Raw genomic sequence first — 26,103 nt, 5'->3', positions numbered from 1 at the left:
CAGTGCACAAAGGGCACAACAGGATGACAGTCCTGCTGGGGTCCCTTAGGATCTTATTTTGGCTCTAGAGAGTACCCTAATTGCTGTATTGAAACAATGCTGCCTGTTAAAAGGATCTCTTCATCATGGGGTTTCAATTTTCTTTTCTGTATAATTTTCCTTATTAAATACCAAAAGAAATGTATTACTAACATTATGCAACCCACAAAAGTAAACTTTAGCTTGTAAACCTTAATGTTAATCTTTATTTCAAGTTCTACTTTTCCTTTCAATGATTTTTATCTTTGTGATTTTTATTCCTAGATTTTTTTTTAAACTGGGGATTGAACCAAGGAGCACATTACCACTGAGCTACATCATCAGTCCTTGCTATTTTTTTGAGACAGGTTCTCACTAAGTTGCTGAGGCTGGTTTTGAACTTGCGATCTTCTTGCTTTAGCCTCCCAAATTGCTGGAATTACAAGCAGCGCCACTACTCCTGGCTTATTCCTAGATTTTAAAGAACAAGTGGTCACACTTCTTCATCTCAGTCTCCTTCCTATTCCTTCCTCCCACACCAAATGAAATCTGGAAGAGGGCAGCCACTGCACACTGCTATCCCAGATGCTGAAGCACCCTGTGATGCTTTCTGAGTCCTGCAACTGTAGGAGAAGAAAGTTTTCAGCTAGGAAACTCCTGGTGCTTCTGGTTGGGTGTGTCTTAGAGATGGACAGAGGCCAGAGAACCAGTCTCACAGGACTGAAGTGATTGAGTGATACCCACATCCCCAGGGGCTGTCCCATTAAGGAAATACTTATTTGTGGTGTACTCTAAGTGTTCCTTAGATCCAAGCATTTGTTGACTTGATATTTCCCAGTTCCTGGGGACTTGTACCACGGAGCCAGCCATAAGGAGAAGTTAAACCACCAGCTGCAGAATAGACTAGGTTGGAAAGCCTGTTCCTGAGGCAATTACAGAACTCGAGATCTGGGTTTGTGCAATTCTATTATGTCTAAGCTCGGAATGTATTCTGAGAAATTCGGGCACAGGGAAGGAGGAAGGCTCATAGGGATGGGGCTGGCACATAACCAGCGCTGAATAGGCTTTGGTTCAGTGAATGCTTGGGCCAGAGGGGCGGCTGCTTTCGGGGACCTTCAGCTGTGACAGTGCCAGGGGTGAGTGCCACCCACAGCGGACTCGCTTTTTACTGGAGAAAGGTCTGGGGAGCAGGAGAAGCACCCCGCTCCGTGTGTGTGTGTGTGTGTGTGTAGGGAAAAGGATGGAGCCCCGACGCCCCCCTGCTTAAGTAAGGACTGGGATTTGAACATCAAAGCATGCTCCTCCAGATTTTACAAACATGCAGATGTAGGCACGATTGCTGAGCACTTTCTCTTCGCCCCATAAGCGGAAATCAGTGTGTCCTCTTTACACGGAGAAAGACGCCCCGGAGCCCTGGGTTGCCTGGGTGGGCGGCGGCTGTTCGATCCCGGGCGGGTGGGAAAGGCGCACCAGGTTGTCCCAGACGTTCCCTGACGGTCCCGACCCCCAACTATACCCGGAGGGAGAGCCCGGAGGAAGCCCAAGTTGAGGTCGGAGTCCGTGGAGAGGGAGGGGGTCGAAAAGAACAGCAGCCCACCGGGGAGCCAGGGGTCCACGTGGGACCCGGACGATCCCGCGGCTCAGAGCTGGGGCGTAGGCAGCGGAGCTGGCGGTCGGGGGCGAATCCACGCGGATTCCGTTTGAGTGAGGGGCCGGTCTTCTGGGGAAAGTGGGACGTGGCTGCATGCGGGGGCCGAGTGGAGCGGGGCGCCTGGCGCGTCCCCCGGGAGCTGCGAGCGGACCCGCCCGCGGGGCTCGGTGCGCGCCCTCCCCTCCTCCCCGCGCTGCCCCTCCCCCGGCCCCCCCGCCCGGCGGGTCCCGGAGCTGCGACGCGAGCGCGGGGCGCGGGGCTCTGGCGGCGGCGGGCCGGGCCAGCCTGGCCATGGCGCGGGCGGCGGGCGCGCGGTGCGGGCGGTGTGCGCGGTGCGGGCGGTGCGGGCGGTGCGCGCTCCTCGCCTTCGCCGCGTGGACCGCGGGCTGGGTGCTGGCGGCCGCTCTGCTGCTCCGCGCGCACCCGGGCGTCTTCTCCGAGCGCTGCACCGACGAGAAGAGCCGGCGCATCCTGGCCGCGCTGGTAGGTCCCGCCGCCGCACTGCCCCGCGCCGCGCGTCCGGGGTGGGGGCCTCCGACACCTCCTCGGGCCACTGGAGGCTGCGGCAAGGCTGCGCCCACCCCGCCCCGGGGCCGAGGGCTGCGGTGGCTCCCGCCCGGGGGAGGGGGCCCCGCCACCTTCGTGGAAAGCCGAGGCTCACGACCCGGGTCTCAGCCTGGGAGTCCTCCATGGGGGCGCGGGGAATAGCCCTCCCCTTTTTCGTCAAAATCGCTCCTTTGTCCCAAGACAGCGTCCCTGCATGACTACCCGCCGCCACTTCTGAGCCTAAGCTCCCGAAGAAAGTTTGCGGGTTGGTTCCCGGTTTATGGTGCCCGCGACCCGTGTCAGGCGGCCGGGATCGGGATGTGGGCTGGCTTGGGGTTCGGTGCTAGTAGGGGACCGCGCGTCTGTCCCTCGGGTCCTCCGGTGTCCCTAGGCCGGTCGCCCTTTTTTGAGTCCACCCTGGGATAACTTGCTACCTGCAACTTGCCTAGTTGGGCGCACCTGGATGGTAGGGCCCCGCCTCTGCGCCTCAAAGCCAAGGCTCTGCATGGTCGGGTCCGTGGGAACCAAGGCAGAGCGCTTGCGGAGGAGCGCAGCGCGCAGCGAGCAGGCTTGGTGCCTTGAGGGGGCCTGTCCTGGTCCTCCACTGCAGTCTCCTAACGCAGTGGAGGGCTTGCAGGCGCACATCGAACAGCTCCTTGGCTGGCCTGGGCAGTTAGGCAGAGAGACACACTTGGCTTCTGCAGACTGCTCTGTGCCCTGGGCCTTGTGCCCCCAAACGAAATGCTAGTCTTCCTTGATTCCAAACAAGAGCTGCTCTTGTCCTTGGGTGCGGAAGATTATGTGCAGCAGAGACTGGAATACAGGTAGACAGACACTCCGCCCCCCTTCCCAAGGAAATAAAAAAAGAAGACCTCAGCAACTATGTTGCTTGATTTCTTAAGCGATTGTTTATTTCCTAAAATAGTGACCATCTACACATTTGATTTGAAAGGTGATCTATTTAAGAAATCCCCAGCACATGGGAACTGTTCAGTCCAATTGCTTACATATGGGTGGGGTTTTGGGATTGCAGATTTTCAAACCGTGGCAGCATAAAGGTTTTTAAAATAAATAATTTAAAAAATGAGATTGGATAAAATAAAGATCTAAAACAAATCATGTACCCTAATTGAATGGGAATCTGTGAGGAGTTGATGGTTTTTGGTGAGACACATCCTAGACTCTCCATCCATTCCCCACACTGTTGCACAGAATTTCCATCAAGTTTTAAGTTTCAAGAGCTGTATGGTTTTTTCAGTAACTCATGTAAAAATTCCTCTCAGTTATAAAGATTCCCCCCCCCTTTATTTTTGGGGAGCGGATTGACTAAGGTAAACAAAAATTAATACTTTGGCTAAGATGCAAGACCTATTTATAAATTTAATATGATAATATTCTAGATTAACATAAAAAACAAACACAGTTTTTCATTTATTTATCTTTGGCCAAGAGGGGAAAGGCCTAATGGAAATTAAATAGCCTGCGATAATTTAAGTAATTGCTAATCATAACTTTCCCAGCATTCCAGGTCCAAAACTAAAACCAATTCTGTTGAGAAGTTTGCCAATACATCTTCAATGGCAGCCATATGGAATCATTTTCTAGTCTGACATACCACTGGAGAGAGTGATTCTGCCTGTAAAGGCTCTCAATCTTAACCATTGCCAAAAGAAGGATTCAGTGACACATCTGTCTTCCCCAGGTTTGTCTGAGGGTGTCTCAGGTGAACTGATGTGTTGGGAGCCCGTGAATCGTCCTGTGTGAGTTTGCTCTTCCTCACGCTCGCTCAGAAGCTCTCTCTCCCCCTTTATTACTGCCACATCTCTTTCTGCTGTTCTGCATTTGCTGGTGTGAGACCTACCCAGAGCTCTGACTCAACTTCTGTCCAGGACACTCTAAACTAGGACAGGCTTAAATATGACCCCCATTTCCACAGCCCAGACGGGGCTGGGCTGGGCTGCCAAGCAGAGGGTGGCATTGTGGCTTCTGAGGACTCCAGCTGAATCGAGTCTCTGTGTCCCGGCTCCCCCGGCACTTTTCACTGTGCCTGGCTTTCATCCTACATAATAAAACGAGTTGTTATTTTCCTGATTGGCCTCCAGACTCTCATTAGCTTTCACTCTGAGTACCGGAGCACAGAAGAATCAACTTTGCCAGCCAAGCCAAAGGGAGCCTCTGGCAGAGCCAGGAGTGGTAGTGAATCCCCGACTCCTGTTCCCAGGCCCAGCAGGGCAGGTGGCATTGCTGGCCTAGGAGAAGCTGCCTGCAGATACTGCCACCGGATGATGAAGTTAGGGGATGGGGTCGGAGATCTCTAGGCTCCCCCATGCCCCCAGCCTGCCTCCTGGGGGAGCACCACACTCTGGGGACAGGAGTCCCTAGAAGAGCCAACTTGAGTTGTTTGAAAGGATTCACAGCCTGGGTCTTGGAGCTTTGGATTGTCTCAGTCACACTAAGTGCTCCTCTTTCTGCGGCTTTTCAGCACATACCTAGTCCAGGTGCACAGGGAAGCTCAGCCAGGCTGAGGGGAATTTGGCTCTGCTTGCTCAGTTTGGTGCCTGGCTGCTGCTGCAGGCAGAGCACTTCCTCAGAGTCTGAAGATGCCTGCTGCCGGCGCTGCGGATGTCCTCTATGGCAGGCACTGTGCAGAGGATTTGTGCATGTATTATTTCATTTTTAATCATCTCAGCAGCCTTTATTAGGTATTTGCTTTGTAGTAGCCCCCTTTTTCAGAGGGCAAAACAGAGCTGCAGGGAGGTAAAGTAACTTTGTCCTTCTTTACCACTGTGTTGAGGAGCCAGGGTGTGACCCTGTGCAGTCTCACAGTAGAAACCCTGAGACAGTGCGTGGCTTCTCCTGTGATTAAACCCTAAACTGTGCTGGGCGTGGTGGCACACACCTGTAATCCCAGTGGCTTGGGAGCCTGAGGCAGGAGGATCCAAAGTTCAAAGCCAACCTCAGCAAAAGTGAGGCACTGAGCAACTCAGTGAGACCCTGTCTCTAAATAAAATACAAAACAGGGCTGGGGGTTTGGCTCAGTGGTCGAGTGTCCCTGAGTTCAATCTCTGATACCCAAAAATCCAAGACAACAACAGAAAAAACCCTAAGCTGTTACTTAGCGGATACTCAGCTTTTCCATAGGATGTCATTTTCAAAGCACTTCAAAACTATCCCCAGAGACTTGTTATCAGGAGGTTTAACTGCCTTGTGGCTGGTTAGTTTTTCATGGGATTTAATTTTGTGCCTTTGTTAGGGATTCGTTTTTAACAGGGCAGGCTTATCTTTCTTGGTGGCCCCCATGGGACCCAGAAGCCAGGACCCATACCCAGGAAGATTTCATAGCAGCAACTGGCTCTTTCCTTGAGTGCTTGGCCATGTTTTTAATATGGAGAGGGATTGCACAGTGGACCAGCTATCGGCTGAGACTGTGCAATGCACATCGTAGCGGCTTGAAGAAGCAATACCCTCATGAAAAATGAATGTGGCTAACCACACCGGAACTGAATGCTTCTTACAAAACCAAGCACATAAAAGAAAACAGCCCTTCAGTATGACCTCTGAGAGCCTGTTAGTCGTTTCCTAGATTAGAGTGGACAGGTTTTGTTTTTGCCTGAGAACCATGATACAAAATGCAGAGATACTAAGCAACAACCACAAAGAACACTTCCAACAGGAGCTGGGGCTGCTCCACGGAAATGGGCATTTGTGTGTTTGTACATGTCCATGAGAAACACAAATCCTCTGTGAACTTCATTAACTCAAATAATGCCAGAGCTAGAGACAACGAGGCCTTTCCCCCCTCGATTTATTTAAAAATATGACACCTGTGGATTTTGTATGCACAAATTTGGTTACAGAAAGGTACCTGTTTTCAAGCTGGCAGTTAGGAGCTCCCCATCAGCAGAAAAATGTCTGATAAAGTCTGACTTTAAAAATATGTAAACCCCTACATGTGTGTGTGTGTGTGTGTGTGGGGGGGTGATGTGGATAAAGCCCAAGGCCTTGGGCATGCTAGGCAAGTGTATTACCACTTAAGTAGCCCTGAACAAACCACTTTAAATGAGTTAAAAAATTTCTAATTCAACAGGATATGATGCTAATGAGCTGATCCAACTCTTGTCTCTCACACGATGAGAGCTTTCCCTTTCAAACTTGCTATTTGTGTGTTAAACTTACTGTCTTTTAAATTGCTGGATGAAGCTTTAATTGTGGCCAGCGGGCACAGGCATGCCAAGAGACCTTAAGCACTTACTGTAGCGCTGGTAACCAGCCACAGCCTCACAGTCTGTATAAGAAGGGCAAAACCAAGATACCAAAATGCATCATAAAGGATAATGGCAAACGGCAGCTCTGTGAAAACTGTGTGTGTCTGTGTTTTAATGTAAATGATCTATCATGGCAAACAAGGTAACTGGGGCACTGAAAAGTTAGGTCAGAAACCCAGGGTCTCACTGTGGTAACTGGCAGGGCCAGGCCAGGCTTTGGTCACCCACCTCCACTTCCTGCCCTTTCTGATACTCTGTATTCCAGCAAGGAGCCAGCCCTGTGGGCCCTGCACTGATAAGCCAATGTGCTGACCTCCAGAAAAGCAGCCAAGATTAATGTTCCTCTTAAAAACCCACGGCTGATGCCAAACCCAGTGGTCAAACCACTGCTCAAATGTCCAGCAGCTCCTGCTGGCATTGCCTTCTGAGTTCACAGGGCAAAGTCTGAGTGCACATCTTTAAGTTGGCTGTCTCCTCTGCTGGTTCCTTCTGGTTCTCTGAACACTAGGTGCTACTTTGAAGCTTGGACTGGGCCTCTGCATCCTGTTTCTTGGGCCTGATCTACGTTCACCCTCATTGTCTCTGGGCAGAGTTCTGCTTTGTCTGTTCAAATTAAGCTCAGATGCATCTCCTCCAGGAAGGAGCCTCCTGACCCCACCTTTCATAGCCAGGGGTGGGAGGGTGGGAAGGGAGCTCTTATGGCTGAGGCCACTGTCCTGAGGAATGTGCGTCTTCACCTTGTTTGGCCTGTCAGGCTTCCTGGGACACAACACAGTCGTCCTCATTGCACGGCATACAAACCAGCACACAGTCTGTGCGGGGAACTCTGGGGGCCAACCCAGCCTGCCCTAGAGCTAAGCCTCACCGTCTTGGACACTTCACCTTTTAGTGCCGTTCAAGAGCATCCAGGGCAGTCACTTCTGTGCTGTGAGCTGACAGGTGGCTGCAGGTGGAGGATGACCCTTGAATGCTCACCCTCAGCTGGTTAACTTTGGAAGCTGGTGTTGGTGGTTTGCAGGTGGCAAGGTGGGGCTGAAAGCCCGCGGCCTTTCCCAAGTCTATCAGTATCCAGCTGGCTTCTCATTCATGGCTCATGGCAAAGGTGGCTGCAGCTCAGATGAGAAGCGTGAGGGTCCTGGTGGTCAGCTGCCAGCCTCCTAGGCTTTCCCTCCCCTCCTCCCAGCACGGGTCACCTCTCCCGGCTGCCCCCACTGGGCTTCTGCTGCCCACTTTCCTGTCTTTTCAATTCTGTTCCGTACTTCACACAAAAGCACCTTTGGCCAAATTATCTATGTAGGAACGCTGGAAAAATGTTTATGAAATTGAATCAAACCATGTTTGGATATCATCCTTTATTTGTTTTTGGTGCTGGGGACTGAACCCAGGGGCACTTAGTCACTGAGCCACATCCCCAGCCCCTTTTCATTTTTATTTTGAGGCAGAGTCTCACTAAGTTGCTTAGGGCCTTGCTAAGGTGCTGGGGCTGACCTGGCACTTGTGATCCCCCTGCCTTAGTCATGGGATCCCAGGCGTGTGCCACCATGCCCAGCCTTTTTTTTTTTTTGGTTTCTTATTTAAAAGGAAATTTGAAATTGTTTATTATACTGAAAACACCAGATGAAGTAGGAAAAAAGAAAACACAAGTAAAATCAATAGCCTGCCCAGTGTCTGTGGTTCCCATCTTCTTAGGTTCCCACCTCCTCCCCAGGCTGTGCTGTGGTCTCTGGGGTGCGTGGTTTCTCACAAGGACAATATGGAAGCAATTACAGGCAACGTGGCTGACACCAAGGGTCTCTTCCTTTCCATGCTCATTTCATGACAAGTTGCTTTAGAAAGAGCTACCAACGTTAAAGACTGGCATTTTACAAGATTCTGCAACATTCCAAGAAGAATGCATATGATTTCAAGGGTGTTTAGAACCGTTTTTCTGGGTGTGTGTATTAGCACAGCTTCCTCGTGGGTGTCAAAGACGAAGTTCCAGCCATAGGTGATGGGCCTCCTTCACTGGCTGGAGGGTCTGGCTGTGGCTCTCTGCTGGAGAGCACTATCCCTTGTCACATTGTCTTTGGCAAATGTGCCCTGTCCTTTAGGGTATGCAGAGATGTAGAGCATCACAGCTGGCAGGGGACTCTCAGTAGGAAGCCAGGTGTCTGTGCTCTGGGCTATTGCTGGGGGAGTGACCCAACAGTGCTGGAAATTCAGTGCTTACAAGCACTGGGGAGTATTACTTGTTACTATGTGGTTTGAACAACGGTGATCCATTATCTAACACTTTGGGGCCAGGTGTGTTTTGGAATTCAAACCTTTTTGGGTATTAGGGAGATAATATAGCACACATGCATTTTATTTTGCATATGGGAAGCACCAGTGATCAAATTAATAATCTTGCAGCAAAATATATGCAGATTCACACTGAATCAAATACATGCAGACTATAAATAGCCTCTCATTTTTTTTTTCAGTCTGATTTGGATACTACATGAGGCCAAATGAGTCAGGAAAACGTGTAGTTTGCAATTGTTTGATTTTGGAACTATGTATGTGTCCAGGCACTGGAAGTTCATTTTTTCAACTTCAAGGAGCATCTCATAATCTACTTGAGGTTAATAAAGCTAACAGGAGACAGCCAGTTAGTCTTTGGAAAGTAGTTAAATAGACACTTAGCTGCAAGTGCTGCTGGAAGGCCATCTCCTGGCCTCTATCTGCCCATACTTTGTAACTGCCACCCCCGCTCTGCACTTGCTGTCCGACCTGTGCCGGGAGGCAGGGCCCTGTGATACAGCAAGGCGATGTGCTCAGGGCATATCAGCAAAGCTGGGAAGGAGCCAGGTTTCCGGCTCTTGGGCCAGTGCTTTGTCCTGTGCTCCATGCTACACAGTGTCCACAGCTGGTCCTTCAAGATGCTTTATAACCAACAACGTGGGGTGGAAAATCACTTTAGGATTTTATACTTGTTTTATGACCTTGTAGGGAAGAAGGCGTCTGGTCATGTGCTGTAGAAGTTCTGGGGAAGAGAGGCTATATTTGCTGGTGTGGGAGGCAGATTCCTGTGTGGGAGAAACAGGTGGGATTAGAAAATATGCTCAACCTGTAATAAAAAATGGGTCTGCAGATTTACATTTCCTGAAAAAGATGAAAAGGAAAGAATCACAATCCTCTCTTTCTTTCCGCTCTGTATCCCTTTCTTCTTTCCTTTTTCTCCCAGGATTGTTTGGCTGGACAGTCCTCTTAGGGAATTTGTGGTGTGATGGGTAAGGATGTGTTGGGTCCCCCATTGGCACTACCTTAAAGTCCCCATCCGAGGGTGCTGGGTGGGCTTCCTCAGCACTGCTGGAACTCAGTACTCCCTACGCACCCAGCATGTGACCCAGAGGGGCCATTCCTCCAGCCCACCAGCCACAAGACCTCTTCTAACTCCTGCGTCCTCCTGGTTTTCTCCTCTAAGCATCCGCAGTCCTAGAGCTGCTAGCCTCGTAGGCCACGTCAGTTCATGTTGAGAGCAACAAGCTCAAGGTGTGTCCCTGCTGCAACGGGCAGTGCCGTGGTTGGCCCTGGAGACAGGCGAGGACCTGGTGCCCATCTGGTTTAATGGCTCTTGGGTGGGAGTGTCTAGTGCTCCGTGGGGGAGCTTCACATGCAGCTGGAGTTGAGACCCGCTGGCCTGACTCGGTTTTCCCAAGCAGCTGGGCCACAGAAGACAGCTTCTGGCCTCCAGACGTCCTGTTTAAAGACTGCTCCTTTGCCCAACTGAGTGATGTAATCACGATGAGATTCTCTTCCCTCGCAGAATGAGTTGTCCTGGGGATCCACGGGGGGCTGTTTCCAAGACTCCCATGGATACAAAACCCAACCTGGGGGTGCTCCAGTTCTTTATATAAAGTGGTGAAGTATTTGCTCGTAACCCACCCACATCCTCTGTGTGCCCCAGATCATCTCTAGGTCACTTATGCTCCCTAGAGCCATGCAGACACCACGTGAACAATATATTCTGCTGTTTAGGAATTAATGACAAGAAAAAGATCTGCACATGTTCAGTACAGATGTAGATTTAAAGAAATATTTTTGATGGGTGGTGGGCCACAGAACCCACGGATGCAGAGGCCTGTGGTTCACCTCTGGGGGCTTCTCTCCACAGCTGGATCAGGAGCCCCTGAGTGAGGACCAGCCTGTACTTCCCCTGCCCCGACCCTGTGGTGACCCACTCTTCCTTTCCTTCCAGTGCCAGGACTACCGGGGCGGCTGGCTGGTGGGCGACCTCTGCGAGGACCTGTGCGTGGCTGGGGAGCTGCTGTACCAGCGCTGCCTGTACTACGAGCGTGGCAAGAAGGTGCTGCAGGCCCAGTGGCGGGGGAGGCCCGTGGTGCTCAAGTCCAAGAGGGAGGCCTTCTCCAGCTTCCCGCCGCTCGCCATGCTGCAGGAGGAGGAGGCTGGGCAGAGGGGCCAGGGGGTCCCAGAGGCGGAGCTCCTCCTGGTGCTGGCCGGGGAAGTCAAGAACGCCCTGGGCCTGGAGCTGCCCAACAGCAGCATGGGGCCCCTGTGGCCTGGCCGCTGGGGTCCAGGCTGGCGGCGGCAGCTGGCCAGCGCGTGGTCCCTGCTCCAGCAGGAGGAGTACGTGCACCTCAGCCTGCTGCAGGGCCTGAGTCGCCATGTCCTGCCTGTGCTGGGCTCCTGTGGCCACTTCTATGCGGTGGAGTACCTGGCCGCCGGCAGCCCCCAGCACAGCGCTCTCTTCCCTCTGGGCCAGGCTGCTCCCCGGGGCGGCCAGGCCCAGGCGCAGGCCATCAGCCACATCGCGCTCAGCTTCCTGGACATGGTGAGCCATTTCGACCATGACTTCTCCCACCGTCTTCACCTCTGTGACGTCAAGCCCGAAAACTTTGCCATCAGGAGTGACTTCACAGTGAGTGGGCCCCGGGGAGGGTGTTTGTGGAGTGAGCTGCACTGCGGGTCTGCGGGTCTGGGGGGAGGAGAGGACCTAGGCCAGCCCTCCTGCGGAGGAGGAGCTGCAGAGGGCCATGTGGCTGTGTGCACAGTGGCCTGGCCCACTCACCCAGTGGCCTGGCCTGGGCACACGGTGCCCAAACTGCCATGTGCTGCAGCAGCGTGTGACCTGCCAGTACTTCTCTTCTGGAGAGGTTCTATTAGTTTCCAGTTTGTGTTTAAGACTGCCAGCAGGGCAGGAGGTGTCCGGTGCCTGGGTCAACTGCTGGGCAGCTCCAGGACCCAGGAGGCAGAGAAGGGGCCAGAGGGACTCAGTGCTCTATTACGAGATACCCCTGTCCCCCCACTGGGCCCACACAATGTGTCAGGGTAGCTGCTTCCCCTAACACTGGCCTCATTGTCTGCCCTGAGGGTACTTGGTCACTCAACAGGAAGTGGTGACAAGACTGCCTGTGATGTGGTGGCATTAAATAGGTGTTGGGGAGCTGTGCTGTGGTCCTTGCTCCTGTACAAGTTGGTGTTCCTACGCTGCACACACTGGCAGCCATCACCAGGGTGAGCGGGCTACCGTGGACTGGCTCATGATGGAGTAAGGCTCTTATCCTGGTCAGGACATAAAGGGACAAAGAGGAGGTGCCACTGCTGCTGGCCATGACTTTGAGGGCAGGTGGCACAGGAGTGACATAGCCTTCTTAAAGCAGCTAGCATCTGGAAAACAGAACCTGCCTGCAGCACAAATCCCTGGTCTACCTGAGGGACTTGTCCCCGAAGGGCACTGGAGCATCTGACCTCGCAGGATTGCCCTAATGCCCTGTTCTCACTGCCCTGGGGGGGGGGGGGCAACAAGCAGGGGATGGCTTCAGGTGTGAAAGGGACTGAGCTGGAAGGTTCCGGCAGGTTCCAGAAGGCTCTGGGAGCCTCCAGGGCAGGGAGCTCCGGAGGCCCTCAGTGCACCCCGCCCCTCCCCAGTGCTCTGGGCTCCCCGCTGCCTCACAGGGGCCAGTTCCCACGACTCATCCAGCAAGTGTGCCTGAGTGTCAGTGAGTGGAACTGTGGGCACCGCAGGCTCCAGGGACCTGGGAGGAACCCGGCTTCATGGAGGGGCTGGGGCTGGGGGTCCTCCGTGTGAGGGGGTGCCCTGGGTGTTTATGGGTCTGTGTGCTGATGCCCCAGTTCCTGGTTCGTGCAGCTGCCTAAATTGTGCCTCTGGTGTCTTGCACATGGTGGTCCTGAGAGCTCTGCTCAGTGAAATCCTGACCTGCTCCTCACCATCCCTGACTGCGTTCCCCAGAGCCGTCCCTCTGTGCTGGCTCTGGTGCAGGTGGGGTGGGGAGGGGAGGGAAAGGGTAAATCCCTTCACAAGCCCACGAATCTTGACCCTCCTTGAGACACTGAACTACAAGTCAGCTGTTTTACCTGGATTTTGTCTAAGTGAAAACCAGCAGACCCCATGTCACCTAAGAACTTTTTTAGAAATTCAAATTCTCAGACTCCACCCTACTGAATCCACACAGGCGGGATCTTAAACTCTGGGGTGGGACTCAGCAGCCTGTGTTGTAGGAACACCTCCTTCCAGCTGGTTCTGGCTGTGCTCAAGTTTGAGAGCTGGGTGCTCTAGATCCCAGTGGTGGCTCCTGCCTTGAGCCCCAGGTGCCCTGCTGCCCTGTGGTGGGAGGGTGCCAAGAATCCAGGATTCCAAGTCTCCCCCCACCTGCAGGCCCAACCCCCTGCAAGTATGGAGAATTTATCCAGTGGTTGCAAATGAACAACTAGGTCAGGGCTTGGTGACCCAGACTGTGGCAGGCAAGTGCACCTTTTGAGCAAACGATGTCTTCCTGCTCTAGAGAATGAAAAATGGAGAATAGACTATGAAACAATTCCATGCAGCGGAGAATGAAATCATTCTCACTGATCTTTCTATTCTGATGCCCGAGGAAATCTGAAGACGGTAATGCACCTTCAGTAATTTCATGCAGGAAGGGCTCCACGGTTCTCTTGATGTTAAGAACATCACACAGGTTTTTGTGTTTGTGTGGTTACTGTTCTTATTTTAGGTGTGTAGGGTCGTGCTTTCAAGAGCTGTAATTCATCCTCGGTGCACAATATAAATTAAGAGGTAAACCTGGCTCTCTCTGGGATGAAAACCCAGAAACCACCAGAAACAGGAGCGAGAAGGAGCCAAGAGCTGGAATTCCACCTTGGAGCCCAGGAGGAGCTGGGGAGGCTGCCAGAAACTCCGGGAAGAGGCGCTCGCTCTGGTGATAAGTTACAAAGATGACAGATTCATTAGCACAGGCCTCATCCATTTTTAGTATATTAACCAGGCTAAATAATGAAATTAGCCATTTATTTTGGCTGAATAATGAGATAAGAAAGATTGATTAAAATGATAAATTCTGTTTGCTGTGCCTGAATTAGTTATTAGGCAAAGCCCTCAGATAGGGAAAAGTTCTCTGCTCTTTATTTTCATGATTCTGCACATATTTTGAAACAAATTATGTTCCCTTCTGCTCTGTTTTACTAAATAATTCCCAAGAAAACTTCTTGCCTTCCAGCATCAATCTTAAGTGAAAAACAAAGATAATAAATAAATAAATAAATAAATAAATAAATAAATAGGCAAGCACCAGGGCCTGTGCCTCCCATGGCTGCGTGAAGCTGGAGGAAATGAACACCAGCAAGCCAGCTCTCTCCCAGGGGCTGACTGACACTGACCTGTGAAGGCTTGTGAAATGCCACAACGCCATCAGATTCATCAAGCTTCCTAATAGCTTTTTGATACCTGGGAGCTATAAGCTGCATGACTTGGGCAGACTCCAGGTTTTCTCAGATTCAAGCTCATCTTTTTTTTTGTTGTTATATCCAGGTGGTGCAGGAAAATCTGCATAATTTAGAAGTTATTCTTTTTCTGTTTTTGAAGACTATTTGGTTTGAAGCCAGGATGATAAATCCAAAATTCCAGGGGCTTGTGAGGTTCTCAGGCTCACAGTGGGACTTGGAAGTGGGTCCCTCCTGTTGATCCTGTTGAGTCAGGATCCATATGTGTCTCTCCTAATTTGAGCACTTTGTCCTTTCCCTCACATTTCCTCAGACTGGTTGGTTGGAAATTCATTGATGTGGGTAGCAAAGGTGCCATAAAACTCAGATAAAAATCCCCATCTCGAAAGTGTAAAAGATATGCGGGCATTGTCAAATCTAAATGGAGTTGCTCATGTCAACCCTAACCAAAGCACCAAAATAAATAAAGCCAGAGATTGTGGAGGAAGGGTTGCTATGCATGACTCCCTGACAGTAACCACCAAAGGAGGCTGTCAAAAAGCACAGCCTTTCACAGAGGCCACCGCAGCCTTACATATAAGGCTCTTCTACAAGACATCTGCCCAGCAACTGTCTGTCAACCTCAGACTGATGCCATGATTGTTATTAGTCATTGTGACCCAGCATATTGTTTCAAACATCTTAAGTAATCCTCGTTGTTGCCTTAAAAGTCTTCCCTAGGCCTCATCCCTGAATATGGCAGAAGTTTGCTGCCGTCCTGCTCCCACCACGAGGCTCTGCTATTCCCACGCTAACTCTTCCTAAATAGATGCCAGTGTTCTTCGGAGAATCTCTGGTTGTTTTTGTTATTTAGGATGACAAAGGTCAGAGACCAAAGCTGATAAAGTAATAGAAATAAATTCATTTTTAAGCCATTTCAGAGATTCTACTTTTGAAGAAGAGAAAATGTTCAAAGATGAAAAGTGATACTTGTAGTTATGGCTCCAAATCCTCGGCTTTAACCAGTGACGGCAAAGTTTCTTTCTGCAGTTGAAGCTTTGCAGTATAATCCATGTGAAGAGTTGTAAACTCCTGGTGTGGGACAGCCACTCCAGGTCCTGCCGGGCTCTGAATGAGGTCAAAGAGGCTAGAAGGAGGAGCCTGGACAGGCTCCTACCGCGAGGTGGGGTGACCTCTGATGGCTCCGTGCTGTTTTGATTGCAGGTCGTGGCTATTGATGTGGACATGGCCTTTTTTGAACCTAAAATGAGGGAGATTCTTGAGCAGAATTGCACAGGAGATGAAGACTGCAATTTCTTTGACTGTTTTTCAAAATGTGATTTGCATGTGAACAAATGTGGAGCTCAACGTGTCAACAGCAACCTGCAGGTGAGTGGGCTGCTGGGGACTGGGATGCCATCAGTCCCTCTGGTGGCCTCTGCCCTCTGGCGCCACAGATCCCTTCTGTGGAGCTGAAGGTGGGCCTGCCAGTCTCTCTTGCTCACCCCAGGTATTCAGCAAGGGCCGGGCGGGGCGGGGGGGGGGGTTACTGTCTACCCCATGGGGAGGGTGGGCAAACGACCACTGAGATCTGATGGATGGAGGTCCCAGCAAAGCCACCTGCTGGGCTTCCTCTTCCTTGAAGCTCCACCTGAGCCTTGGGCTTGGAGACCTGTTCTCTGGGTCCAGTGTCTTCGTCGACATAACCCCTCACACAGCGCACACACACACACACACACACACACCAAGAATGAGAACCCAGAGACCAATCTGTCAAGGACGAGACTGATAAGAGTGCAAAGCAGGCCTCAGGATGGACAGACACTGCAGTGCCACAGGATAGGCTCAGGACAGCAGAGGTTGCAGGGGTGGGGTGGGAGGAAGCCGAGTCCAGGTCAGCAGTAAGTAGGAGTTAATTGGGCTTCAGACAGCTGAACTGGGTCTCAAGGTGGGAGACCCCACGTCCAGGGTTGAGTACCCCATCAGTGGGACATCATCTCTCCTTTTGGTAGTCCCTTCCAGCCCTCACTGAGGTGCTTAGGTGGATGAGGGTGAATGGGGGCCCACAGGTCTGAGGCCTCTGCAAGAAGGCAGTGTCGGGACCGCCTCACCACTGAATCAGAGCCGCCAGGGGAGCACAGTGCAGGGCTGTCATCCCAGGATGGGATGAGTTGGGGAGACGTGGACAGTCGTGCTGTTAATCTGGTGGTCTCTGGCCCTGGTTCTGTCCCAGAGTGACCCAAACTTTGGGGTGGAATTCCAGAACTGCCCTGGGCTTCCTCCTGAAGGAGGCCCAGCAACGATGTGCCCTGGAGGCCTGCCGCCCTGTCCTCTTTAATGTGGCACCCACACCTGGTGCATCCAGCTGGGGGAGTGGGGTGGTCTTCACTGTAGCATCACCCCAGTCACCCCGTCCACAGCACGGGAACACGGCTTCTCTACGCAGCATAAGGAGCCCAAGCTTCTGTCCCTTCTGATTCATCAGGGGGCACAAGGAACCAAAGAAGTCAGCGAGAAAGAGCAGATACCAGACATTTGAATGCCCATATCCAAAGAGCCAAAGAAATGGAAAATAATTTCATCTCACCAAAGACGTGCATATTGAAATCTGATGATAATAAATTTATTTTGTCAATTGGGAATAGTCATTAAAATACTATTCATTAACAGTTGAAGCTTCAGGGAAAGAGATAAATGTCTATATTGTTGTAGATCATAAACTATATCTCTCTGGAGAGTTGTGTGTTGGAAATGTTTATATTAAGCAATTCCATTTGTCCATAAACCCGATGATTGCTTTAGAATAAAGTCCTAGAAGTGAGATTACACATTCTTTAAGGATATGAGATAATTGAAGTGTTAAGTTAAAAAAAAATAGAGACTACAAATCAATATTTAAACTATGAATAGGATATTTTGCAAAATAGGATATTATTGAAAAGATAGATACCAAGCTGTCAAAAATAATTATTTCTGAATGGTAGGATTATAGTTTTTCTTTATTTTGCAATTTTTCTACTTTTCTAACTTAAATTTCACACAAAAATTCTAGCCATGCATAAATTGATTGACAAATAAATGGAATAGAATAAAAATGTTCACAAATAGGCTTACTGATAAGTGGGCATTTAGTGTGTGGTGAAGGGGGTGCAGCCCCATGTGGGAGCTGGGTTAGGTAATGACTGGTAAAGTGGCAGCCCAACAAGTGGTCCAGTTAACTCCGTGTTTCATTCCTTATGCCGAACTAAATTCCAGATGGTCCAAATACTTACTTGTAAAAAGTGAAATCCTTAAAGTACCAGGAAAGAAAATACTTGGAGAATGTAAATATTATTCTAGTGCAGGGAAAGCCTTTGTAAGTACAGAGCACAGCTTAGAAGCCAAAGGAAGAACAGTGCACAAATTTAGCTATCTTTAAAAAAAATCCCCACGGGCAAAGAAGCCACACCAAAACTATAAGCAAAGCAAAAATATTTGCAATTCTCCTCACAGACCAGAAGGGTAGAGCATGGATGGAAAATTATCCAGAGATCATGCAACCCCTCAACCAGGAAATCCACAGAACTTCTTTTCCAGGGTTGTGCCTGCTTCCTGGCAGCAGCATCTAGTAATTGGTCAGTGTGGGAGAAGGGGGCACAGATACAAAGCTGAGTCCCTTTGCCCCCATAAATGACAACTATGTAGGTCTTCCTCAGTTCCCTAGAGATGTGTCCCCATGAACACTCCCAACAAATCCCTGCATGCAAACTTGCAATATTGCCCAGAGTAGCATGTGTGCAAACATAAAAGAAAATGGGGCCAATGTGTTTACAGGCTTAGATTCTGTCTAGAGTGCTTGAATAGGAGTCACCTCTCCGGGGAGCCCAGAATCCGGGCTGGCTGGAGACTGAGATTATGGTGTTTTCTTTAGGACGCTTTAAAGTCTGCACATGAAAATGTGTTCTTGATTCAAAAAAGAAATAAAGTTGTCTTTTTAAAAAAGTGATCCTTGCCTTTATAGGGTCTGGAAAATGAAAGTTAAATTACTTGTCTTCTATGAAATAGCAAAATAGCTGAATGATCCCAACACCAAGGGTGATGTGGGAGATAAAGCACTGTTAACTGTGCAGCGCCCAGGCCAGGCTCCACGGGGGGCTGTGAAAGCTGTAAGCAGATCACGTTCGAACTGAGAATTTCAAGATCTCTTGGGCATCAGTGAATTTCATAGCCTTTTAGAATTAAAGACCATTATAGAGTAACTTAATTTTTCCTTCTGCTCCTAAAATAAAGCAATTTGAAGGCTCCTTTAAAGATACCAGTGCCTGTAGCCTCTTCCTTCTTCACAGGCTCCGAGGCTGCGTGGAACAGTGCACATGTCTGTACTGCCTTCCGCTGGGCTCCATCTGGCCCTCAGGACGCCCCGTTGGGGTGGTTATCATTGCTGCTCTGTCCCACTTGTGGACAGGACAGCCCATGTGGAGTGGGGACAGGGCAGGGCGGCTGGCTGAGACCCACAGAACCACTGACTCCTAAGAACTGTCCCTGTCGGTGACTTCTACTCGCTTTCTCTTTGGAAATGTGTTCAGTCCTCTACGAAGCATCATCCAGAACCTCTCCGCTGCTCCAGGCTGGGGATGGATTTCCCTCTGCACAGGGAGCCAGGCTCCCGCTCTCTGAGGTGGGGCTTTTCTGGGTGCAGAGTGGTCTCAGCTGCAGAAGGGAAAGCCCCCCACCTCCCAAGAGTCCAGTGGCCTCTGCAGGGCCCTCCCTGAAGGAGCAGAGCCAAGGTCCGCTGGAGAACCAACTGGGGACTTGGGAAGCTTTGAATGATGACTTGCCGCCCTGAATTAACTGCGCACCCTTCTTTCCCCAGGTAATCTGTGACAAAATATTTCGCCACTGGTTCCCCTCAACTCTCAAGAGCTCTGCTGTCTCCTTCCGGCTCCGGTGGCAATTACAGCAGGCTGTACAGGAATGCACGGACCTAGAAGTCTCCACTGGGAACTGGAGAGCAGCCCCCAGCGTGTTCTGGAAGCTTCGCAGGCTCCTTCAAGCCCTGCTGAAGGAGCTGCAGGAGGCAGAGAAGTAGACACTCAGGCCTTCAGCATGCGCACGGCAGAGAAGTGACCTGGAGTGACTTTTTGTGCAGTTGCTCTAATGATGAGACATGTTCACTATGCAAATGGGTTATCTCTAAGGTACCGTGAAGTCTGACCTGTGCAGTTGCTGGTGCTGTTGAGTTTCACTTCAGCTGCTGGAACAAGCGTCCCCATGCTCCACTCCAGCTTGATGATTTTTGTTGGTCCTGACCCCTCTGTCACACCCTGAAATGACAGAGGAGGCACAGGGCATTTTCCTTTGGGGGGACTCTCAGAAAACACAAGCCCCATGTGCAACATTCTGTAGAAAGCACTGTGTCCAGTCATCAGAGAAAAAAAAGATCTGATTGCTCTTCCCTTTAAACCATTACCACAAGTGTGTGCACACAGGTGAGTATGCAAGTGAGCATGGGTGTGCACAGGTGTGTGGACATGTATGTATATACCAGCGTGTGCTCATGTGTCCATGAAGAGCAGTATGAATGTGTGTACACGTGACTGTGTGCAGGCAAGCATGTTAATGTGTGTGTGTGTGCTTGCATCTGTGTGAGTGTGTGTGAGTGTGCATGGCTGTGCACAGGTGACTGCTCTGTGGTGGAGTTTGAGTATGCCTCTGTGTGCACACATGAATATGAGTGTGCACCTGCACCAGTGTTCGTCTACAGGTGTGAGCGTGTGCACCCGAGGGAGTCTGTGTGTGTGAACACATGCACATGAATGGGTGTGACCACAGGCACGAGTGCATGCATGAGTGTGCATGTGTGTGTCAGCAGGGGAGTGTGAGCAGGTGGACATGTGGGGCGTGGGGATCTAGTTTCTCTAGCCTGTCCTCTGGGGAAGCTTTCCTAGAAGCAGGGAGCTGTGGTTTGCTGAACACAGTGTTGTCTTTTCACCCGAGAGAATTTAAGTGGACCAGGTGCTGGGGTGGGCATGACTGTGGGTGGGGGGAGACCCGCTCCTCCTGTGACTGAGGGGACCACGCCACAGGCACCAGAGCCTTCTTTGGTGGGATGTGCTCTTCCGAGTGGCGCTTTCCTGCAGCGGACAGAAGCCACAGGAAGCAGACCGCTCCGCTTGCTTCCGGGGAGGCTGAAGAGCCACGGGGAGCCACAGGGACTTCACTTCCACTCTGAGCTGGGACCTGTGCGTCCCCAGTGAACCACCAGAACCACATGTCACGTGGAAGCAGAGTAGAGAAATACGCGGCCCAGAAGGCATGAGGAGGGGATGTTGGGGTTTACAAATGGAAAAGGACAAAATCTGAAGTTTCAAAAATGCATAAATTGGAAAATTTCCAACAATCTCTCTGTTCCTAACCCCCAACCCCTTCCTGATCTACACGAGGGAGCCTGCCTTCTCCAGGTCCTCTGGGGCGCGTCTCTCTGTGTACCTTGTCGGCACCAGCTCACTCTGAGATGTGACACAAGGAACTGGGATCTCGGAAGCCCTGCCAGCCCCAATTCTGAGGTCCTGGAGACTCATGTGGAGGCCCCAGTGACCTGCGCTTCCCACCCCCATCCCTCCCTGCAGCGTATGGGATGATGCCAGCTGACACACAGGAGGACACAGCCCCCCAGTCCTGTGCCTGAGGACCCACTTTGCACTTCTTGTCAGCAGCATCTCTGTCTCTCTTGTGGCAGAAGTGCGCTGAGACCCAAGTTGGCAGATTCTCACAGGCTGGGCCTGGTGCTGGGTGAGACCCCTGCCCCTGCCCTGTTGCTGCTGCTTCTCTGCTGGGCAGGTTTTCACCTGGGAAGGGACCCAGGAGGGCAGGTTGAGATGGGGGGTGGGGGAGGCAGGAGGGGCTTTGCCACCTGCGCCCTTGGGGCCTGAGACTGAGCTCCTCCTGGGAATCTTGCAGCCCCTCCTCAGGGGCTCTGGGCCCCCTGGCCAGGCAACCAAGCTGCCAGGGAGGGAAAGTCAGTTTTCGTTTCAACCAAAATGGAAATGAATGCTTTTGTTTGCCCTGGAGACTGTGCAGGGTTGATCACCCACCACAACCGTGGTTTTCTTGCTGCAAGGGGCCATTTTATCTCCTTCCTCTTAGGATGGCTACCTGATGACATGCACTTTCCCTCCCTGCCTGGAGAATCCCATGTGGGACAGTGGCTCTTAAACAATCCATGCTGAAGTTCAGGCTTGTTTAGATTTTTTTATATAATACAATAAAAGCACTGTGTATCGGTACTTAATTGCTGTAGTGTGCTGGTGCTGGGGATTGAATCCAAGGGCCTTGCTCATGCTTGGCAAGGCTCTGCCACTGAGCTACAGCCCCATCCTTAATAATTGTAGTTATTTATTTATTTGTTTGTTTATTTACATATTTGGTGTTTTTTAGTTTCACATAACATTATATTATATATATATATAATCATTTTGACACCATTATAGAAGCATATAAGGTGTCCCAATTTGGTCCCTCCCAGTTCCTCCCCCTTCCCTCCCCCTGCTCCCTTACCTTTGCTCTACTGAGCTTTCTGCTATTTATTTTTAGTTTTTGCATTTATCTAATAGTCGGTGTGGGTGTACGTGAGGTGAGGTTCACTGTGGGATATTCCTGTATGTACTTAGGACAGTCAGGTCAGATTGATTCTGCTGTTCTTCCCTTCTCCCGTCCCCTCTCCCTCCCCCTCAATCCTCTTCATCTAGTTCATTGATCTTTCTTCTACTTTGATGGAATCCACCCCCCTTTCCTTGTCTCTCTTTCTGTCCCCCTCCCCACCCCCCATGGGTTTGGTAGCTTCTCTGAAAATCAGAGAAAACCTTCAACCTTTGACTTTCTGAGTCTGGCTTATTTCACTTAGCATGATAGTCTTCAGTTCCACCCATTTACCCCCAAATGCCATAATTTCATTCTTCTCTATGGCCAAGTAACCCCTCATTGTTTTCCTGTTGAAGAGCACCTCAGTAGGTTCCATAGCTGGACGTTGTGAATTGTGCTGTTATAAACATTGATGTGGCTGCGGCCCTAAGGGGTGCTGATTTGAGATCTTTTGGATCAATACCAAGGAAAGGAATGGAATAGCTGGATCAACCACCAGATGGTGGTTCCATTCCTAGTTTTTTGAGAAATCTGCATACTGCTTTCCAGAGTGGTTGCACTAATTTGCAGTCCCACCAACAATGGATGAGTGTGCCTTTCCCTCCATATCCTTCTCAGCATTTATTATCATTTGTATTCTTCAAAATTGCCATTCTGACGGGAGTGAGATGAACTCAAAAAACTTGACACCAAAAAAATCCAAATAACTCAATTAATAAGTGGGTGAAAAAACTAAACAGATACTTCTGAAAAGAAGAAATATAATTGGCCAACAAATACACTAAAAAATGTTCAATATTTCTAGCAATCAGGGAAATGCATATTGAAACCATTTTTAATATTTTTAATGCAACAAATGAGATGCTTCTTGGCCCAGTTGAGCAGAGGGGGAAATGTCAGCCTCAGTGAATTCTGTTTTATGTTTCAACAACACTCACAGTAGACAGAACATTCTCAGAGAAACATTGATGGGAATTGAAAAAGATTATTAAGGCAAGTTAAATTTTATCCAGATCAAAGCAGGCACTGCATTACCATCCAATCCTTCATCAGAGGCCAGTTTTCAAAATGTATCCTGATGGATTATAGTTAAAATGATCTTCTGATGATAGAAACAACTCCAGGTTGTATGTCTGGTTGGCTTACAGAGGACACATCTCAACCTGTGGCAGGATTAACGAGGTTCTGCATGGCAATCACAGGGGGCTCGGGCCACAGCAGTTTGTAGACACCTGAACTGGCCTTGTCACATGATGTTGCAAACATTTACAGACACTGCCAACATTGCCAAACCTCCTGGATTCTCCTCACATGAGATGAGAGGTAAAGCACACCTCCTCCTGGGAGTGCAGCAGCCTTGTCTCCCAGGGTCCTGCCTGGGCAAAGTCCCAGCCCACCCAGGCCCTCTGTGCACTCAAGGCAAATACTCAGGACATCACTTAAATCATCAGAAGAGCAGCTGTTTTTAAACTTGATTCAGAAGCTGTTCTTTGAGTATCTGGAGGTGCAGGAGTTGTTCAGGGGGTAAACTGTTCCCCCCTCCCTGCCCTGCTGTCCACCCCTTCTGCAGCCCAACTGAGGGGGACCCAGACATGGCTGCATCTGAAGCAGGAGGACCCTCAGCCAACACCCGAGGGAGCAGAACCTGGGGCCCAGGTCTTGTGATGCACAGGGCCTGTTGGGACCCTGGCAGTGCCTCCTGCCCCAGCACAGGGGTTCAGCAGTACAGGATGCCTGCTGTGCAGTCACAGAAACCCAGGGAGACAGGAGGGGTGCCATGCTGTCTTGGCCTTGGACAGCCGGTGGCTTCTCCTGAGGGAGGTGGCAGCAGGGGCTTGTCATAAGTGTCACTGGCCCTGTAGAACAGAGCCAGCTGCACCCTGGGGACGGAGGGGTTTGCTTGGAGGAAGGCCCTCAGCCCCACTCTAGGAATTTCTCTCTTCTACCATCTTCTAGTTTGGCCACCCTGGCCCCGGTGCTTCCTGAAGATGCAGCACTAGCACCTGCTGTAGTCTCTGCCTCGAGGTCTGGGGACACTTGGCTCAGCATTGGCTTCTACACGCTCTGGCCTATGGGGGTCCACTTCCCTGCTCAGTCTTGAACCTGTGGAGGTGTCTCAAGGACGTTTGAGCCAGGGCTGTCTGAGCAGGAGGGAGAGGTATGTGGCCCTCAGCTGTGGTCAGGGTCTGGGTGGGGGCCTTTGCTTTTGTCCCTGACCTTGAGGGCTATGTGCTTTGTTTTCCACAGTAGAAATCTGAGGGAAGTGACTATTGCACACTGTGGCTTTCAAACTGAAACTCAGGACACGTGATCACTTCTGATTTTCAAAATGTTTGAACACAGAAACTTGAAAAGTGTACCCCAAAAGCACAGGATGCAAGGTGACCACTCGTCATATTTCCACACAATGGTAGAAGACCACACTGGGACTTGCAGGAGAAAGGCCCCCGAGAATACCCACACCTCCACGTCTAAGTTGTTCCAAAGCCGTTTGTCGTCTGGACAGGTCTTCACTGAGGAGTGAGTTTCTCTGAGTCACCTTAAACTGTCTTCACTCCTCAGCCCCAGCTGGACTCACTGCCGTGTCAGGACAGATGGACTGAACTGATGAGGAACAGTCAGTGTGTACTTGTGGAAGGTTCTGGAACTTGGAGCCAGAAGCCTGGTCTGGGAACCAGCTCTTGTGACTTTAGACCTTCCCTGGCCTCAGTGTGAAAAGAGTGTGCAAATGTCCTGCAGGGAGCAAACAAGACTCCGCAGGAGGCGGGAGATCAGGGAACAGCTGCATAGGTTTCCTCTGGGACTCCCTGGTCTGGGCCAAGGGGAACTCCAGCCCATTCACAAGCTGTCACAGCTAAACCCGCATCTCCATGATGGTGCAGGACCATGTCCACAGCTCAGGGGCCCTCGTGGGCCTTCACCTGTCCCTTTGGACACACACAGGCCTTTTTGTCTGAGTGCCCAGGAGTGAGGAGGGAGGCTGGGCCCTGCACGCTCCTGTCTGCCCCTGATTCCCAGCAGGTGCAGAGATGGGGACTCTAGAGCTGCTTGTGCACTGGGAAGACCCGGATCAGGGCCACACCCCCTTCTTTAGAGCCATGTCTTCCAGAGCGCGGAGGAGAGCGTGGGGTCCCTGAGACGGGAGCAGCTGACTTGCAGGCTGCCACCAGCCGGCTCCCAGCCTCCCCTCCGCCGTCTCAGCCCTTCAAGCCTCTGTGGTGCCATTTTCTTTCATCGCTTTCCCTTTCATCCTCTCCCACGTCCTGGCGCCTCTTTGAAGACAGGAGATGAAACAGGCGAGTGGTCGGGTGCGGGCTGCCGAGTCCTCACGTGGGTGCTCTTCATCAACGCTCCCGTCTCCTTCTGGCCTCCTCCTGCTGAATCTCGAATTTCGCCATTTTTCTCCGCGGACCACAGTGGCCCAGCTGTCTGCTGAGACCAGGGTGTGTGTCCTTGAGGTCCTTGCGACCTCCTGAGGCACAACCCTCCATGTGGGAGGGACGCCAGGCGCTCAGCACTGCTGGGGTGGGGGCTGCTGACAGCAGCGAGGGCATCGGGGGCCTCCAGGGCCTCCTTTCTGTGGAGTCTCCAGAGTGCCCCTGCGTGGCCTGCAGTTCAGGAGGGCCAGTGGTGCGGCGTCTAGGAGCAACTTGTGACTGCCTGAGTTGGCCAGCACTCCTCTGCGGCACTTTGTGTGTGGGGTACATTGCCCACGAGGTTTCACACAAGGGTCAATTTCCATAGCAACGGTTGAAAAGGGGCAGGAATGCTTTAGCTGTGCTTGGAGAGTAAGGGCAACGCGACATGTTTCCTTCTGCTTGGAGCAAAATACACGTGACTTAAAATTTACCACTTCACCAAGGATGGGGTGCACTGGAGGAGTCTTCCCTGAGACGGGGAGGGGGTTCCACCCAGGACAGAAGCATATTCAGTGAGACACCATCGTGAGAGCCATGTCGGTGAGCTTGGGCGGTAACAGAAGACACCTGACTGCTAACATCCAAGCTGCGAGGGTGTCATAAACAGTGAGCAGAGGTCAGACCAAAGACCTGCCTTACACATTCACACTCACACACACACTCACACTCACATGTGTTCAGTCCTGCTCACACACATACACTCACACCGCACACACCCACACATAGAGACACGTGCACACACAGACACATACACACAGGTGCACTCACACATAAAGTCTCAGTACACACTCACACCCACATTCACACTCACAGCACATGCCCACACATACACACACAGCATATGCCCACACATGTGCACACACATAGCACATGCCCACACATACAC

The 26,103-nt window shown here is 51.1% G+C and overlaps 1 protein-coding gene and 1 long non-coding RNA gene across 12 annotated transcripts in view; one reads left to right on the top strand and one right to left on the bottom strand.

The window, feature by feature from the left end:
* The first annotated feature begins 1,960 nt into the window (after nucleotides 1-1,960).
* Nucleotides 1,961-21,448, top strand: Dipk1c (divergent protein kinase domain 1C). The gene is made up of 4 exons (XM_046448666.1): nucleotides 1,961-2,152; nucleotides 10,700-11,380; nucleotides 15,403-15,567; nucleotides 19,031-21,448. Exons 1-4 carry the CDS (start codon nucleotides 1,961-1,963, stop codon nucleotides 19,244-19,246), a joined length of 1,254 nt encoding a protein of 417 aa, XP_046304622.1. The 3' UTR covers nucleotides 19,247-21,448.
* A 1,094-nt stretch (nucleotides 21,449-22,542) lies between these two features.
* LOC124095485 (uncharacterized) overlaps nucleotides 22,543-26,103 on the bottom strand; it is a 43,910-nt gene continuing 40,349 nt past the window's right edge. For 8 of the 11 annotated variants that reach the window (XR_006852475.2, XR_006852479.2, XR_006852476.2 and 5 more), the window contains one exon: nucleotides 22,543-25,803. This is a non-coding gene — a long non-coding RNA (uncharacterized LOC124095485). The remainder of the gene's footprint in view (nucleotides 25,804-26,103) is intronic. The other 3 variants (XR_006852478.2, XR_009227115.1, XR_009227118.1) reach the window with 1 other exon arrangement.

This window comes from Marmota monax, unplaced genomic scaffold (genome assembly GCF_021218885.2).
Source record: "Marmota monax isolate L192 unplaced genomic scaffold, Marmota_monax_Labrador192_F-V1.1 WCK01_AAM20220418_F8-fsc00060, whole genome shotgun sequence".
NCBI classification, from domain to species: domain Eukaryota; kingdom Metazoa; phylum Chordata; class Mammalia; order Rodentia; family Sciuridae; genus Marmota; species Marmota monax.
The sequence above is the reverse complement of the archived record's forward strand: the minus strand, read 5'-3'. Positions and strand labels throughout refer to the sequence as shown.